Raw genomic sequence first — 14,580 nt, 5'->3', positions numbered from 1 at the left:
GGCTATATCATGGCGTTCGATGAAGCAAACAATAGTTGCTACTTCTTCAAATCATGCAGAGATAATAGCCATTCATGAAGCCAGTCGAGAGTGTGTATGGTTGAGATCAATGACTCAACACATTTTGCAATTATACGGTCTTTCTGTGCAAACAAAGACTCCAACAATACTGTATGAAGATAATGCTGCTTGCATAGCTCAATTAAAGGGAGGATATATCAAAGGAGACCGAACAAAGCATATTTCACCTAAGTTCTTTTTCACACATTATCTTCAACAAAATGGTGAGATAAATGTTCAACAAATTCGTTCGAGTGATAATCTTGCAGATTTATTCACTAAGGCATTGCCAACGTCAACATTTGAGAAGCTAAGATATAAGATTGGAATGCGTCGTCTCCAAGATATCAAATAAATTTTTCATCAGGGGGAGTAAAATACGTGTTGCACTCTTTTTCCCTTAGCCAAGGTTTTGTCCCATTGGGTTTTCCTGGTAAGGTTTTTAATGAGGCAACACTCAAGGCGTATTACAAGATGTGTGTACTCTATTTCCTTCACTCGGCTTTTTCCCACTGGATTTTTCCTAGTAAGGTTTTAACGAGGCACATTATCTATAAACATCCAAGGGGGAGTGTTACAAATCCACTTAATTGTGTGGATGTTTCTCTTAATCTATCCTAACGTAATGTATCCATTTAGTATATTAATTAAATATTATAGTAACGTATTGTCAAATGTTGTAAAAGGATGATTTAAACATCCTATAAAAGGTAGTCTTCATCCTTAGGAAATACACACTTGAAGAGTATTAAATAATATTCTCCCCTCTATACTTCTCATCACAATTTGTCTTCCTTACTTGTTTAGTATTATTATATTTTGCTCTCATTTTACAACATAATCAGTATTATACTAATAATATTGTTTTGATAAATAAATAAAAAACTTGAAACAAAAATATAAAAAGACAAAAAAACAATAGTATTATTAACACGTACCCTTCTAAATTTTGTACTATAGTGTCTTTTTTTTTTAAAAAAAACTTTCTCACTCTTGTTTCATTTTTTTTTCCTTGTATATAATCTATGGGGGTTTCTTCATAATGAAGCACTTGTTTTATCCTTTCAAAAAGATAATTTTCTTTTTAGTATTACTTGTCTATTCTATATATGGATTTCTTCGTAATGAAGAACTTGTTTTCTCTAAAAATATTTATAATTATCTTATTTTCTAAAAGTTAAATTAAGTGAATTTTTATTGGTTTTATGCGTAATAATCGATATTTGCAATGAAATCAGAGTTGAAAGTGTTTCACTTGAGCCTCTTTTGATGGAAAAATATATATATACACAAGATAACATAATTTTAATGTATATATAATATTTTTATCTTTTCTTTTATATTTTATATTCACTTAGTAAGATCGAGAGATTTTTAAGACATTGATTTGCTAAATCAACATACAAAGAACTTTACCATAAATTTGAAGTTAATATTTTTCTATATAATTAATAGACGATTGGATAAAATTATGTGAGAGAAACAATGAATTCAATTTCTTTTAACTTTTTTAAAACACTTATATATGTATCAAATTGTACTTTTAACTTTAAAAAAAAACTTATATGTGTATCAATTGTTATATTTTAATTTAATAGATGTGTATGTCATATACTTATAGATAAATTTTTAATATTCAATTACGATTAACTAATTCATGATTTTTGCTTTATCAGAATTTATTATGATAAGTTAAGTTATATATTAGTTTGTTGTAAATATTTAATACGACTAAATATTTTCACATATGGTGTAGGTAATAGTACAAGTTTGTTTTTTTAAAACCAATCTGTTATAGACACGTAGTAAATCTAAGTGAAAAGGGGATTTTGAGGTTGAGGTTAAAGGAGAAGTCAAATCAATTTGCATAATACACATTGAGGGTGTCATAATTCGTAAGTACTGCAGCAACAACAATCACATAATTCAACAAGTAAAATAAGAAGCTAGAATTTACCTATTTTATCATGTAGTGAAGAGTGTTGGATCAAAATAAAGTGTACACAAACCTTATCATTAACTTGTAAAAATAGAAAAGTTATTTTTAAAAAATCTCAACCTAAATTTAGCTAAGAGATTGTGTTAGTATGGAAATACTCTTAATATTTGTATATTTTGTGGTCAAATTTTTTGAAAAATATATTATTATATTTTAGAAAAATAGTACTCCTTATAAAACTTTAAAAAAAAAACCACTTTCTTGAAATTAAAAAAAAAAGTTTCATAATAATATTTCGATTATCTTATTTGGTCCTTTAAAAGTACCCTTATAAGCTAGCTTTTGGTTGAGTTAGACCCAAGATCCATCTTTACTTGGTATAAGAGTCAAACCCATCTCAATTTGTTATTCAACAATGTTGGGCTCCCATTTATATATGTGTTCACACTCTAGTTGAGGTTTGGGCATGTGCGAGAGTGTTAAGATGTCCCACATCGAGAGATGAATGAGAATTAGTCTCCTTTTATGAGACTTAGACAAGCCCCCCTCGTAAATTGGTCTCATTATATGGACTTGGATAAACCTCCTTCATAAACTAGCTTTTGGGGCCTAAACTTGATAAGAGTTGAATGTGTTGAGTTATAATTCATAATTTTATCCATCTTGATTTAATATAAGGAATTATTAGGCAGCACTTATTTATTGATTTCCCTATATTAATAGGTTAGGTGGGCAGAGTAGAGGAGCTCAAATAAGTTGGTAGATTACGCCATTTAAGCGCCATATTGGAATTAAAGAAAAACCGAAGACATTGAAACTTAAATGTAAATATCACTCTTAATTGAATGAAAAAATATATAATGAATGAGCAAAGAGGCAAATATGTTTTTTTTTAAAAAAATTCTTTTGTCTAATATTGAAATACATCATTGATTTGTTGCTCAAATATTTAGAGATATTAAGTTAACAGTCCAATTTTGATGACAAGAACTTTTGCAACTTCAATGCATCTACTTGATGCTTGAGAGTTGAGACTAATGAAATTCAATTATCTGATCATTTTTTTTTTTGAGGAAAAGAACTAGCTAGTACTAAGTAAAATAACACTAATTATTACATTATGTCTAATTTTGGTTTGTTGATGAAACTAATTTATCAATACTTCACCTAATCTTGGATAAAGCTAAACTTTTCTCCCCTTTGAATCCCTAAAGAAACAATTTAGCTAAGGACCATAAATACTCATTACAAATCAATAATTTTCTCCTAACCAAAAAACAATGATAAAAATAAATTACTAGATCTTATTAGCCATAAGACAGATTTATCAAAGATTTTATATTATCTTTAATCTTAAAAAATGTGATTTATAGGTCTCAAATTTACTTAATCCATTTTCCATCATACTCAACTGAATAAAACTAATCATATTTACAATTTGAGCGTCTTCGTACAAGATTAAGGGAACACAAAACAACAGTTTGATCCAATGCAGAATCAAGAACAAGATGTTACATCACAAAATGTTAATTGCTAATCAAAATTAACCAAAAAAATAGCAATGAAAAAACAAATGAATGGGTGAAATCTGCAATTAAGGAGACTCAAAGGGTGGATTTGATATTTTTGCAACTGAAATGATTTGTTGTACTCATGCAGAGTTGATCATCACCGTTGATTTGTATAAGAAGAATCTGGACCGTTTATTATTATGGTTCCTTCTCAATGGATTCAGTCCAGAACGCTGAATTTTGATCAAACGGACAGAATGGGATCTTCTTCTGCAGCATCAATCCACACAGCAAACCTCCACCGTCTGATTTCAAATCTTTCTTTCCCGCCATCTCTGTAACTGTTGGTACACAGTTGCAATCTTTCAACGCCATTGACACCGCCGATGACGACGACGACGAAGTTGTCGAATCAGTGCCGTCGGAGAAATCGTAAGATTCGCTGCCTGATGATGGTGGCTCGCTCCGCTTCGATCCTCCACGGCTAAGACGTCGCCGACGCCATCGACTACCATTCTCTTTTTCTTCCATCAAATCCCCGAAGCAGATGGCAGATAATCCATTCAACAACGAAAAATCCGAACTACTATACACCGCAGCAGCAATATTCAAAACTCCATGGAATCTTCCAGAAGGCCGCCTAACTTGTACAGCAGTGAAAGCCGGAGTTGCAGTAGTAATTCCATGATTCGCAATTCCTTTAAGACAACTACTTATCAGTAAACGCACAGTACCAATGAGAAAATCCTTGATGTAACCGACGGCGTAGATTTCAACAGAGACACCGGAAGTTTCACCTGAAATGAATTCCGGCGAAACACGGAAGAGGAATTTGTCGTTCCATGTAGGGTTTTCACCGCCGAGATGATCGATCTTGGTACGAAGCTTGGTTGATGAATCAACCCAGAGTATGGCATAAGTTTGCATACGGCGCAAGTTAGCGACTGGGGTTTTGAGGGATTGAGCAGAGATCAAGTTGATCTCCAGAATTTGAGTTCCCTCTTCCATTTGGGGGGAGCTTAGCTTGTTGTTCCTCTCCAGATTCTGCTTTTCTGTGTGCTAATAATAATACATGTTGATGTACGATTGAAGATTGGTGTGTTTAATAAGAACAAGAACTGAAAATTTTCTTGATTCAATTCATAATGTGAGCAAACTACTACTCCGAGCGATTGAGAGAGAAAGAGAGGATTCTCCTCCCCGCTCGCCGGCAAATGTTTCTCTTCTTGGAATTACATATATACTCTGGAAACTGTTTGGTTGATTGTTGGGCTTGAGATGATAATGGGCTGGGCTGATTATATGGGTCATTTGCACTTTGTCCCTATTTTGTGTTGCTCTTTTAACTTTTGTCCATCATAATAAATACATAATTTCTAGGGAAAAATAATCTAATTACACAAACAAGTCTACTATATTTACTAATTTTTTCTATAGTTTGAAAATGTTATATTAGTTTAATTAATCAATAATTTCATACTGGATTTCAAGTTAGTTATAGCTATACATATATTTTTGCTACCAGATACACTCTGAAATACATATTCATTGGGAGAGAGTTGAGCTAGAAGGTCGACAAGTGAGAGAGTATGTATATCCCATATACATACGAACATATTAGATACATATATCTGAAATATCAAATATATTTTATTTTGTAGATACAAGGAGAGAAATATGAGTGTACATTAGATATATGTATCTGAAATATCAAAACATTCTAGATACATTTTATTATGCAGATACAAGGGGAGAAAGATGAGCGTACATTAGATACATATATCTGAAATATCAAATACATTCTAGATACATTCTATTATGCAGATACAAGGGGAGAAAGATGAGCGTGCGTGAGAGAGAGCGAAAGAGGGGAGAGACAAGCGAAAGAGTCTAATATATGTAAATTTACTTGGATATAGTGTATCTTAAATAAATTATACCTAATTTTGATCCCATGTATTGGATGTTCGAATATTGATAAGATTTGTAATAAACTCGCGTGAAGAGAAGTAATTTGCTCCCACTCTAGTGGGTTTGTATTGTTTAAACTAATTTTTAATCATAGATTGTATTTTCGTATCATAATATTGCATAACTTTAGCTCAAACAAATTTTCACTTTCTAAAAAATTTATACCTCTGTAGACATAAGTTCAATTATTAATAATAAAAAAATAAATATTAACTTATTTGAAAGAAAAACACATATAATTTGATATTGCTTAATTATATTGTTTGCAATAAATTTTAAAGTAACCGAAAAATAAATCAACCACAATAAAATCTGAACAAACAAGAATACTTCGTATTTCTAAAATTAGGATGATTTGAATTTGATCTCTTGTAGTACCCTTTATATACGCATAAACTAGGGTTTAGGGTTGATTATCCTCCAAGAATTCTAATTTGAATTAAACACACCTTGTAGAGTCCCACAAAATTTCAATGTCGATAAATATCTCAACTCGAATTAAATGCGGATAGAATTCCACAAAATTTCAATTTCTACATGTATCATCTTAAATTCTAATTCCAATTTAACATAAACCTCTCTACAAAAAATATGTACAACTTTCGTGTCTTTCCTGTTTAACTTACGCGCATCTCTTTGACTCTCTCAACTATTTATAGCATTTCATTCTCCCCGGAGTTCTTATCCTAAATAACTAATCATTACAATTTAGGAAAATGTAGAAATATCATATGCATGCTCCATTACTTATTAATTGGATGGCTCGATGAACCATCAATAAGATTCAATTGATGGCATTTATTACAATTCGATAGCATGCCAATTAGAGGTGAACTTAGGAATTGGAGATTTTGGGTTTATCAATATGCTCAAATACGAGTTCTAATTTAAACTTTTTAAAAAAGGCTTTAGCTAAATTTGAACCATTGTGTCACGTAGTTCCACTGGCTTGTACCAGCAACGCAGACAATTCTATGCTCTTTATGAATGCACATTTAATTATACCTAATTTTTGTCAATATCTATGTATATATATAATACATGTGATTTTATATGATATTTTCCAAAGTTAACGAGTGCACGTGCAACTGAACTTTATATGCAATCCGTGGGTCCTCCTATGCATATCCTCTTAGATATCCTAAACCTAATTAAGATGATTCATCTTATTGTTATTTGAGGAACTTTCACATATAACCACTCAAAAATAGCTTAATTACTCTCCATAGCTATAGTTTGATAGACGAACGAGATTGGGAGAGAGAGGAGAGCAAGAGAGGGCAAAGAGTGGGAGAGAGGTGAATTGTATATGTATATCGGTAAGATAATTGTATATTATACATATATATTTGTATATATGGCAAGCGAGATTGGGAGAGGGAGGAGAGAGGCGAGCGAGATTGGAAGAGGGAGGAGAGAGGCGAGTGAGATTGGGAGAGGGAGGAGAGAGGGCAAAGAGTGGGAGAGAGGTGAATTGTATATATATATATCGATTAAATAATTATATATATTATACATATGCATTTGTATATATTGCAAGCGAGATTTGAGAGAGGGAGGAGAGAGGCGAGTGAGATTGGGAGAGGGAGGAGAGAGGTGAGCGAGATTGGACAATAATTTATATAATTCACATCTCCTTTGTAGAATTCGCGGCTACGTTTTTATAATTCACGTGTTTTTGTATAATTGAGTAATATAAAGTTTGGAATTATACAAATATGATAAAACTTGAAATAACAAATTGATACTAACATAAACATATAAACTTTAAACAGTTATACAAAATATGTCATACAAATTACATTATATAAATTAATTATACAAAATCCGAAAACTACACGTTTATACAAACTTTAAAAAGTTATACACAAAAAGATTGAATGCATATGGTGACAAAACTAAAGGAAATCATTGTCATATACATATATAAGCCATCGTATACAAATATAAATCAAAAGAACAATTGCTAGTTGCGAATTATACAAATGTGGCTAATTATACAACTCGAAGTCAGCCCACGTAATTAATAGTTAATGTTAGTCGCGAGAGTTAATTATAGCAAACTATAACTATGATGAGTAATTAAGTAGTATAAGTTTGCTTAACCGCGTAATTTTTCCTTGTTATTTTATATAATTTAAATAAGAGAGGACTTATATAATAAAAAATCTTTATTTTATTTATTAAAAAAGAAAAAGGAAAACCTATATATTAGGAAAAAAATCAATCAAACATGAAATTACGTAGTATCCATGAACTAATTATTCTCTTTACATATCAAAATATGATTATTGTGTCCCTAAATTAAAGGAGATTTTCTCTATAATAAAACACAAATACGAATCCTTACCAATTTGATTCACTTTCTACACTACTTTTATGTTTTAATATTAATATTCCCCCTCCCCCCCTTCTTTTTTCTACGTGTGCTCATATTATATTACTACTATGGCGTACTCATCATCACTGCCGGCAAAGTACAAATTGCTTATTGTAGAAGTAAAATCTGCTCAATTTGATGTGAAAAAGAAGGGCAAATACTACGTGAAAGTTTCCACACACAAAGAAAATCAACTCAAAACAAGTAAGATTAAGATGTGTACCAATCAACAATGGAGCCAAAAGTTTGTTTTCGTCGTCCCGTCCAGTGAAAGCTTTAGCCTTCGTTTCGAAATTTTTAAAGCTGGTAAGTTTCTACCGCTAGACTCTTTACTGGGTGTTGCTGAATATCGATTTGATTCCGAAAGCGAAGAGGAGGAAAGTGCTGTATATGACTCTGATACAGAGTACAAATCGGATAGCGATGGTGATGGTCATGAGGATTATCTGTCGTTTTGTTCGAATTTTAGGGCTTCGGAGAGTTTGAAGATATGGAGATATGGCAGTGATCATAGGATCTCGAAGGGGCAATTGTATGTAGAGATCGAATTGGGGAAAAATCCGTCAATGGTTGGTGATTTTAACTGGAAGAGATTTGGCATGAAGTATAAAGATTTTATGATGGAAGAAACAAGGCGTGGATACAATGGATGTGTGTGTTTTGCTCCTACTGCGGAGCTGCAAATTTAGAATTTGAATTTTATGAATTTACGGGTATTATTGATTGATATACATATTTAGTAAAGCATACACAAAATTTAGGTCAAAGCTACTAAATAGGGGGATCCATATATTCAATAGCTAGCCTAATTATGTGTATTTCTTGTTTCAATTTTTACAATGGTATAGTTTGCTCGTCTTAAATTACAATAAATATCCATTTTCATTAGAATAATGTTCGTTTAATTCGTGGTTATTAATTAGTGATATTTTGGAGTGTTACTTGACTTGGTACTTCTTTATATTTATTTATATAAATTCCTTTACTTCTTTTTGTGATTCATAGTATGCAATTATTGTTTGAAAAGGGTGATCATCTATTAACCAATTAAAGGTGGAATTTAAAACGTCAAAAACTACTCACACCTCTAACTTTGAAGTCGCTATTACCAAACAAATAACTTTAAAATCGCTATTGTCACGCCTCAGTGCCAAACAAGTAACTTTGAAGTCGCTATTGTAAAACATGAAAAACTATTGTCACGCCTCAGTCGCTATTGTCACGCCTCAGTGCCAAACAAGTAACTTTGAAGTCGCTATTGTCACGCCTCAGTGCCAAACAAGTAACTTTGAAGTCGCTATTGTCACGCCTCAATGCCAAACAAGTAACTTTAAAGTCGCTATTGCATAAGAACCAAAACCAAAGCCAAAAGGGACAACAACTGAGCAGAAAAAGCCTTATTTATACATAGCATACATACTATGGAACACAAACAGACTACATGAACCAAACTACTATTCCATTCAAAGGAATCACCAAGCTTTTTGTTCTTACATTGCCAACCCCACAGACCTGTTTCTAAGTGAGTCATTCAATGGCTTTACACAGGCTGCTGGTAACCTACTCCGTTTCAATTTTAGCTTTTTCTTCTTGGACAATCTCTTCTCCAGGTCCTTAACTCTTCCAGAAAGACTGGATATGGCATTCAGTTGTTCATTCCCTGATTTAATTAACTTCTCCATCATCTCCCTTAATTTTTCATTCTCCTCTATAAGTTTTTTATCGCTCTCAGACAGCGCATCACTATCACAGGATACTTGGCTGGCAGCAGGTGACGATGGGGACATGTCCACTTTCATCCATTCTTTAAGCTTGTTTGCATCCATAACTTGTACTTCAATAGGCGTAGAAGAACCAAAAGAATGGGAAGCATCAACAGAATTACCTTCCACGGCATCACACGATGGATGTGTGTTGTGGTCATCTGCTACACCAAGCTCTTTCTCCCTTGACAGGTCTGTCTCGGTAGTTACAGCTTCTGATGTTGGAGCAGCCGTAGCTTTACTTCCATCCACTGGTTCCTCGATCACATGTGCAGCATTATCGGCAGTTACTGGTTTAGCAGCCACTGGTTCGTTCCCTTGCATCTCAAAGCTCTCCTCCACAAGGCGCTGCTCAACCACCACATTACGCTCTTTTCCTTCATTATTAGGTTCAGAGACTACAGCATCATCACGAACTGGCAATTCCTCACCTTGCACCTCCTTATTTTCCTCCCCAATTTTCTGCTTATCTTGAATATGGTACTCCCGAGCTTCGTCATTGGTACCAGTGAATAGTTGAGGTTCCACCGATTTTTCTACTGGTTTTCCTGAATCAAGGATTTCAATATCTTTGTCAAGTGCATTTTGCATTTTCTCCTGCAGAACCTCAACTGTTTCTGATTCCTCTGCGTTGGTAGTATCTGTAGGCTGCTCCGTGGTGATTGCGTCTTCCTGTGATGGTATTGAAAAACCATCTGATGCACTACCGCCTTGATCAAGCTCTTTTTCATTCTTCTCCATACCAACCTTGTCACCCACATCGGATATGTTTGCATCTTCTTTCTCTCGTTTGGGAATGTCAATTGGTACTGCTGCATCTCTTTCCAGAATTTCTGCATTTTCCTCTACTCCATTGCTGCTGTGCATATTTTCCGTCCCCAAAATAACTGGTGTTTCACCCAATGCTTCCAAGTGGTGGTGCTCTAGACTCGCTGTATCAGAGACTTTTTCTTCAAGGGTAAGTGCAGTAAGGTCTACTGTGTCTTTTCTGATTTCAGCAGAACCTTTAATGCTGGTCTCTTCATCAAGGACTCCTCGAGGAAGTTCTTCCAACTCATCCACACCATCTCCACGCTCTTCTAATTTCTCAACTACTGCTGTGTTCTCATCAAGTAACTTATGTGTTTTTTCTTCAGATTCAAAAGGTTTTACTGATGCTTCATCTCCTGTCTTCACTGCACTGCCACCCGAAACGCCCTCCATTACCTCCTCAACGTCCTTGTTTTCTTCTTTTCCCGCTAGTACTGCATTGCCTACATCATGGGAGTCGGGTAGCATCTCTGTTGCACAAAGAGGCTGCTCTTCACAAAGTCCTTCTGCATCAAACTTTATTCCTTCATCCCCCTTAGTAAAACCATCATCCCTTTCCAACTTTTGCACCTCTTGGCCATGCAAGGAAGGGTTGTCTTCCACCGCCGTGCATGTATCCTCACTAGATTTGGCAGTAAAAGTCTCTTCACTTTCTGCTGGTTGCTTTTTACAGTTTAGAAGATCCAGCTTCTCCTGCAGGCTAACAAGCTCCTTCGCTACGGATTTTCTATATTCCCTAGCAGCTGGATGCAACCCCTGGCAAAAAGAAAAGAGATTTTAATTACTCCAACATAAATGAGAGAAAAGAACTTAAACACGCCGCACTTAATAAAATCAGACATGAAATCAGCAACGAAAAACTTTAGGCGACACGTACATTGAAATACTCAAATCTCAGTGGTTTAGGCAGTAGGCCAACAATTACACAAAACAACATGACACAACGTGAATCATGGTGTAAAGAAGCAATATTATCAAGTTGATTTTGTATAACCATTAACTGCTTTCATCTTAACTGAGTTAGTAAGTAAGAACAAAGACTCCCACAGAAATGAATAGATTTTGAATTTATGAAGTACCAGTCCAAGCTCAATATATACAAGTGCTATTCCGTGAAGTAAATCATTTCAAATCACATTCTGCATGATGGTTTCAGTAATTAATGTTATCCACATACCTGAATAGCGTCTAGCTTCAGCAGAAGACTCATTATGATTTCTGTGATAATAGTTCTCTGTTTGTTGTCGACTCCATTGTCAGCTGAGCTCTCCAAATCCTGAATACGTTTTTTGATCTCAGCCATCTGCTCCTCTATTTTGGCTATCTGCTTTAATTTCTTCAGAGGCTCCCATCTCCGCACGTTGAAACCTCGGTATACCGACTGAATCATGGTAGCTGCCTTATCATCGGACAGTTGACTCCTCTTTACTCGTTTCATCTCATTGCCTGCACCCACATCTACATTGGCTGCTTCTCTGGCCTCACCTCTGTGATGTCCTTCATTGCTGGACTGAGCTTTTGCAGCTACTGCATCAGGTTCATCTTTTGGCTTATTTGCCGCTTTACTAGTATCGCCTTCACCAGTTTGGCTCCTTGCCTGGCGTTTCAGATCAGAGAAAACAGTACATTGATCCTGAAGTTTATCTTCTTTAGATGTCCCTTGGGCAACCTCAACAACTTTTGTCTTGCCTTTACTTGGCTCCACTTCTGTGCTTTTTTTTGGCATGCTTGTTGTTGATGATTTGTCTAGTTGAACATTCTCCTTCTCATTTGATTGGATGGGAGGTTTGGAGCTCTCACTGCGCGATTCTACTAATTTCCCTTTCCCACAAGGAGGACTAGGAGACCTAGAATTGCCATTACTGCTTTTCTTCCTAGGAAGGGGATCAACCCTTAAACAAACAGGAGGCAACTTCGATGACTTTGTAGGAGAAGGTGACTGTTTCTTACCACCTTTTTGAGCAATTTTATTCTGTTTAGCATCACTTTCATGCCTCTGGGAAGCCTCCTCTTTTTTTCCATCAAAGATCTCATTCTGCTCCACTTGCTTTACAGGAATGGTTTTCACAACAGACCCTTTATTCAGTCCCTTCTGGGAAGCCTCCTCTTTTTTTCCATCAAAGATCTCATTCTGCTCCACTTGCTTTACAGGAATGGTTTTCACAACAGACCCTTTATTCAGTCCCTTTCCACGGATTTCACTTCCGCTAATCACTTCATTTTCTTTAGAAATGCTTCTCTTGTCTTCAGAATCATGTAACATTGGTTTAGTTAATTTTGAGGGGGAGGTTGGCTCCTTCTCAGCAATGAGGCCAGACTCGGTCTCCTTACCAACTCTCTCTCCATCTTCCTCGGGTTTAAAAGGCATCCAGATTATTGGAAATGGAAACTGCTTCCTGATTGCATCATCATGATGTTGCTTTTCAGGCAAATCTCCCGTTTGCTTTGGTGATTCCGAGCTGTTCCCATAATGAGAAGGCCATAAATTCCAGACATTCGGTTGCTGGAAAGCCCTGAAATCGCCAAACGGCTTCACAACTTGTGGGTTCTCCTCCTGCTCTTTACAATTGGATCCATTAGGCTTCATGCGCTCCCTATTCTTCATGTCATCAGGTGGTAAGCAGACAACTGGATAAGGACAATTCTTGAACCCAAAAGGAACCAATGACTCGTTACTTTCGTTTTTCTTATCCTGGTCATGTTCTTCTATTTTGACACTGCTCCCTCCTTTCTCACTACCACATTGATGATTTGAACAACCACAACAGTGATGATCTCTGCCCATATTCTTTTCATACTCGTATCGGGGATGCTCCATACTAAAATGTGGAGGAGGAACATAATGAGTAGGATACATCACAGGATATGTAGGATAACTACAGTTGTTGTAGGTAGGTGGTGGAAGGTAAGGATACGGAGGGCTAAACGCACACTGGCTCGGAGAACTGTTATGGATACAGCAACTGTGACACTGAGGTGGATAAAGATGCCCATAGCTGCTACCACCACAAGGCAAAGATTCATAAGGTGAAGTAGATCTAGTTGGATCAATGTTCATATGATGATGAGGATTTGATTCGAAGTGGGGATAATAATGAGGATTGTAAGGTACTTGGTTCCTTTGGTAAGGATTCATGGGGTACATAGCTTGGTTCAAATGCAGGTCCAAATTAAGCTTCCCTTTTATGTGTATATAGAATTACCTATGAAAAAAGAAGACTTCAGCATATGCTCAACCAAGAAAAAAACGAAACAAAAGAATCAGGCATTTCTGCACAAAATTAGCAGCATCTCCATCACCACTTATAAGACAATCTAAGATAAATTCCGAAATCGAAACAGATTTTACAATTGACATTTTCCTTCCTTCATCTGTTACTAAGACTGTAGACAGTATATATGGTTTAATCAGTCTTTGGACACTATATCACATTTTTTAAAACAAATATTGCTACCACCAACAACATATCCATCTAGTGTAATCCCAAGGTGTGTGAACTTATATAAAATTGAGTAAGACACACATACTATGTAACAATTCGTGTGAGATGCACTCGTCCTACTTGCTAATTGATTTGCATTATGTTAAATAGGACATGTGTGTACTTATTTTAATTTCTACCGATACACCCAAAATTGAGGCGCTCAAACTAAAACCAAGTTAAAAGGATATGCTTGGTATATAAAAACCGCAAAATCAGAGTGAAATAACATGAAGGAAACAGAGGGTTACTGGCAATATTTATAACCTAGAAATACCCAAAACTCCATTAGATAAATCAAAACCGAAAATTTCACCAGCAATTCAGAACAAAGATACACAGAAAAGCTGAAAACAAACCAAATACATATTTTAAAAGATATAAGATAAACTTACAATTAAGAAAGAATAAAAGCTCCGTCCAATCGGTTCCACAAAATCCAAATAACTCAATTTCCAGCACAAATCACTCCACCAACCCAGCTTCTTCAGTACTCAAACTTCGCTTCTCTCTTTATAAAACTGCTCTGAAAATCTTTTCTTTTTTTTTCAATCTGATCAGTTTGCTTTAGCCATTTTCGTATTTATACTGACTAAGTTTAACAAGTTCTACGTCTTTCGAGATGTTTCGCGCGCCAACGTTGGTTAACATGTCTCAATATTTC

At 35.1% G+C, this 14,580-nt stretch overlaps 2 protein-coding genes across 2 annotated transcripts; both read right to left on the bottom strand.

Moving 5' to 3' along the window:
• Positions 1-3,450: 3,450 nt before the first annotated feature.
• Positions 3,451-4,600, bottom strand: LOC125815831 (BON1-associated protein 2). Its single transcript, XM_049495389.1, has one exon. It carries the CDS (start codon positions 4,516-4,518, stop codon positions 3,709-3,711), a length of 810 nt encoding a protein of 269 aa, XP_049351346.1. The 5' UTR covers positions 4,519-4,600; the 3' UTR covers positions 3,451-3,708.
• A 4,643-nt stretch (positions 4,601-9,243) lies between these two features.
• Positions 9,244-14,509, bottom strand: LOC125815460 (BAG family molecular chaperone regulator 6). The gene is made up of 4 exons (XM_049494935.1): positions 14,312-14,509; positions 12,536-13,637; positions 11,612-12,439; positions 9,244-11,190 (listed from the first exon to the last, which is right to left on the bottom strand). The coding sequence occupies exons 2-4, from the start codon at positions 13,577-13,579 to the stop codon at positions 9,352-9,354; spliced, it is 3,711 nt and encodes a 1,236-aa protein (XP_049350892.1). The 5' UTR covers positions 13,580-13,637; positions 14,312-14,509; the 3' UTR covers positions 9,244-9,351.
• Between the last annotated feature and the right edge of the window lie 71 nt (positions 14,510-14,580).

Source organism: Solanum verrucosum, unplaced genomic scaffold (assembly GCF_900185275.1).
Source record: "Solanum verrucosum unplaced genomic scaffold, falcon-dt-bn FXZP01000261.1, whole genome shotgun sequence".
Taxonomy (NCBI): Eukaryota; Viridiplantae; Streptophyta; class Magnoliopsida; order Solanales; family Solanaceae; genus Solanum; species Solanum verrucosum.
The sequence above is the reverse complement of the archived record's forward strand: the minus strand, read 5'-3'. Positions and strand labels throughout refer to the sequence as shown.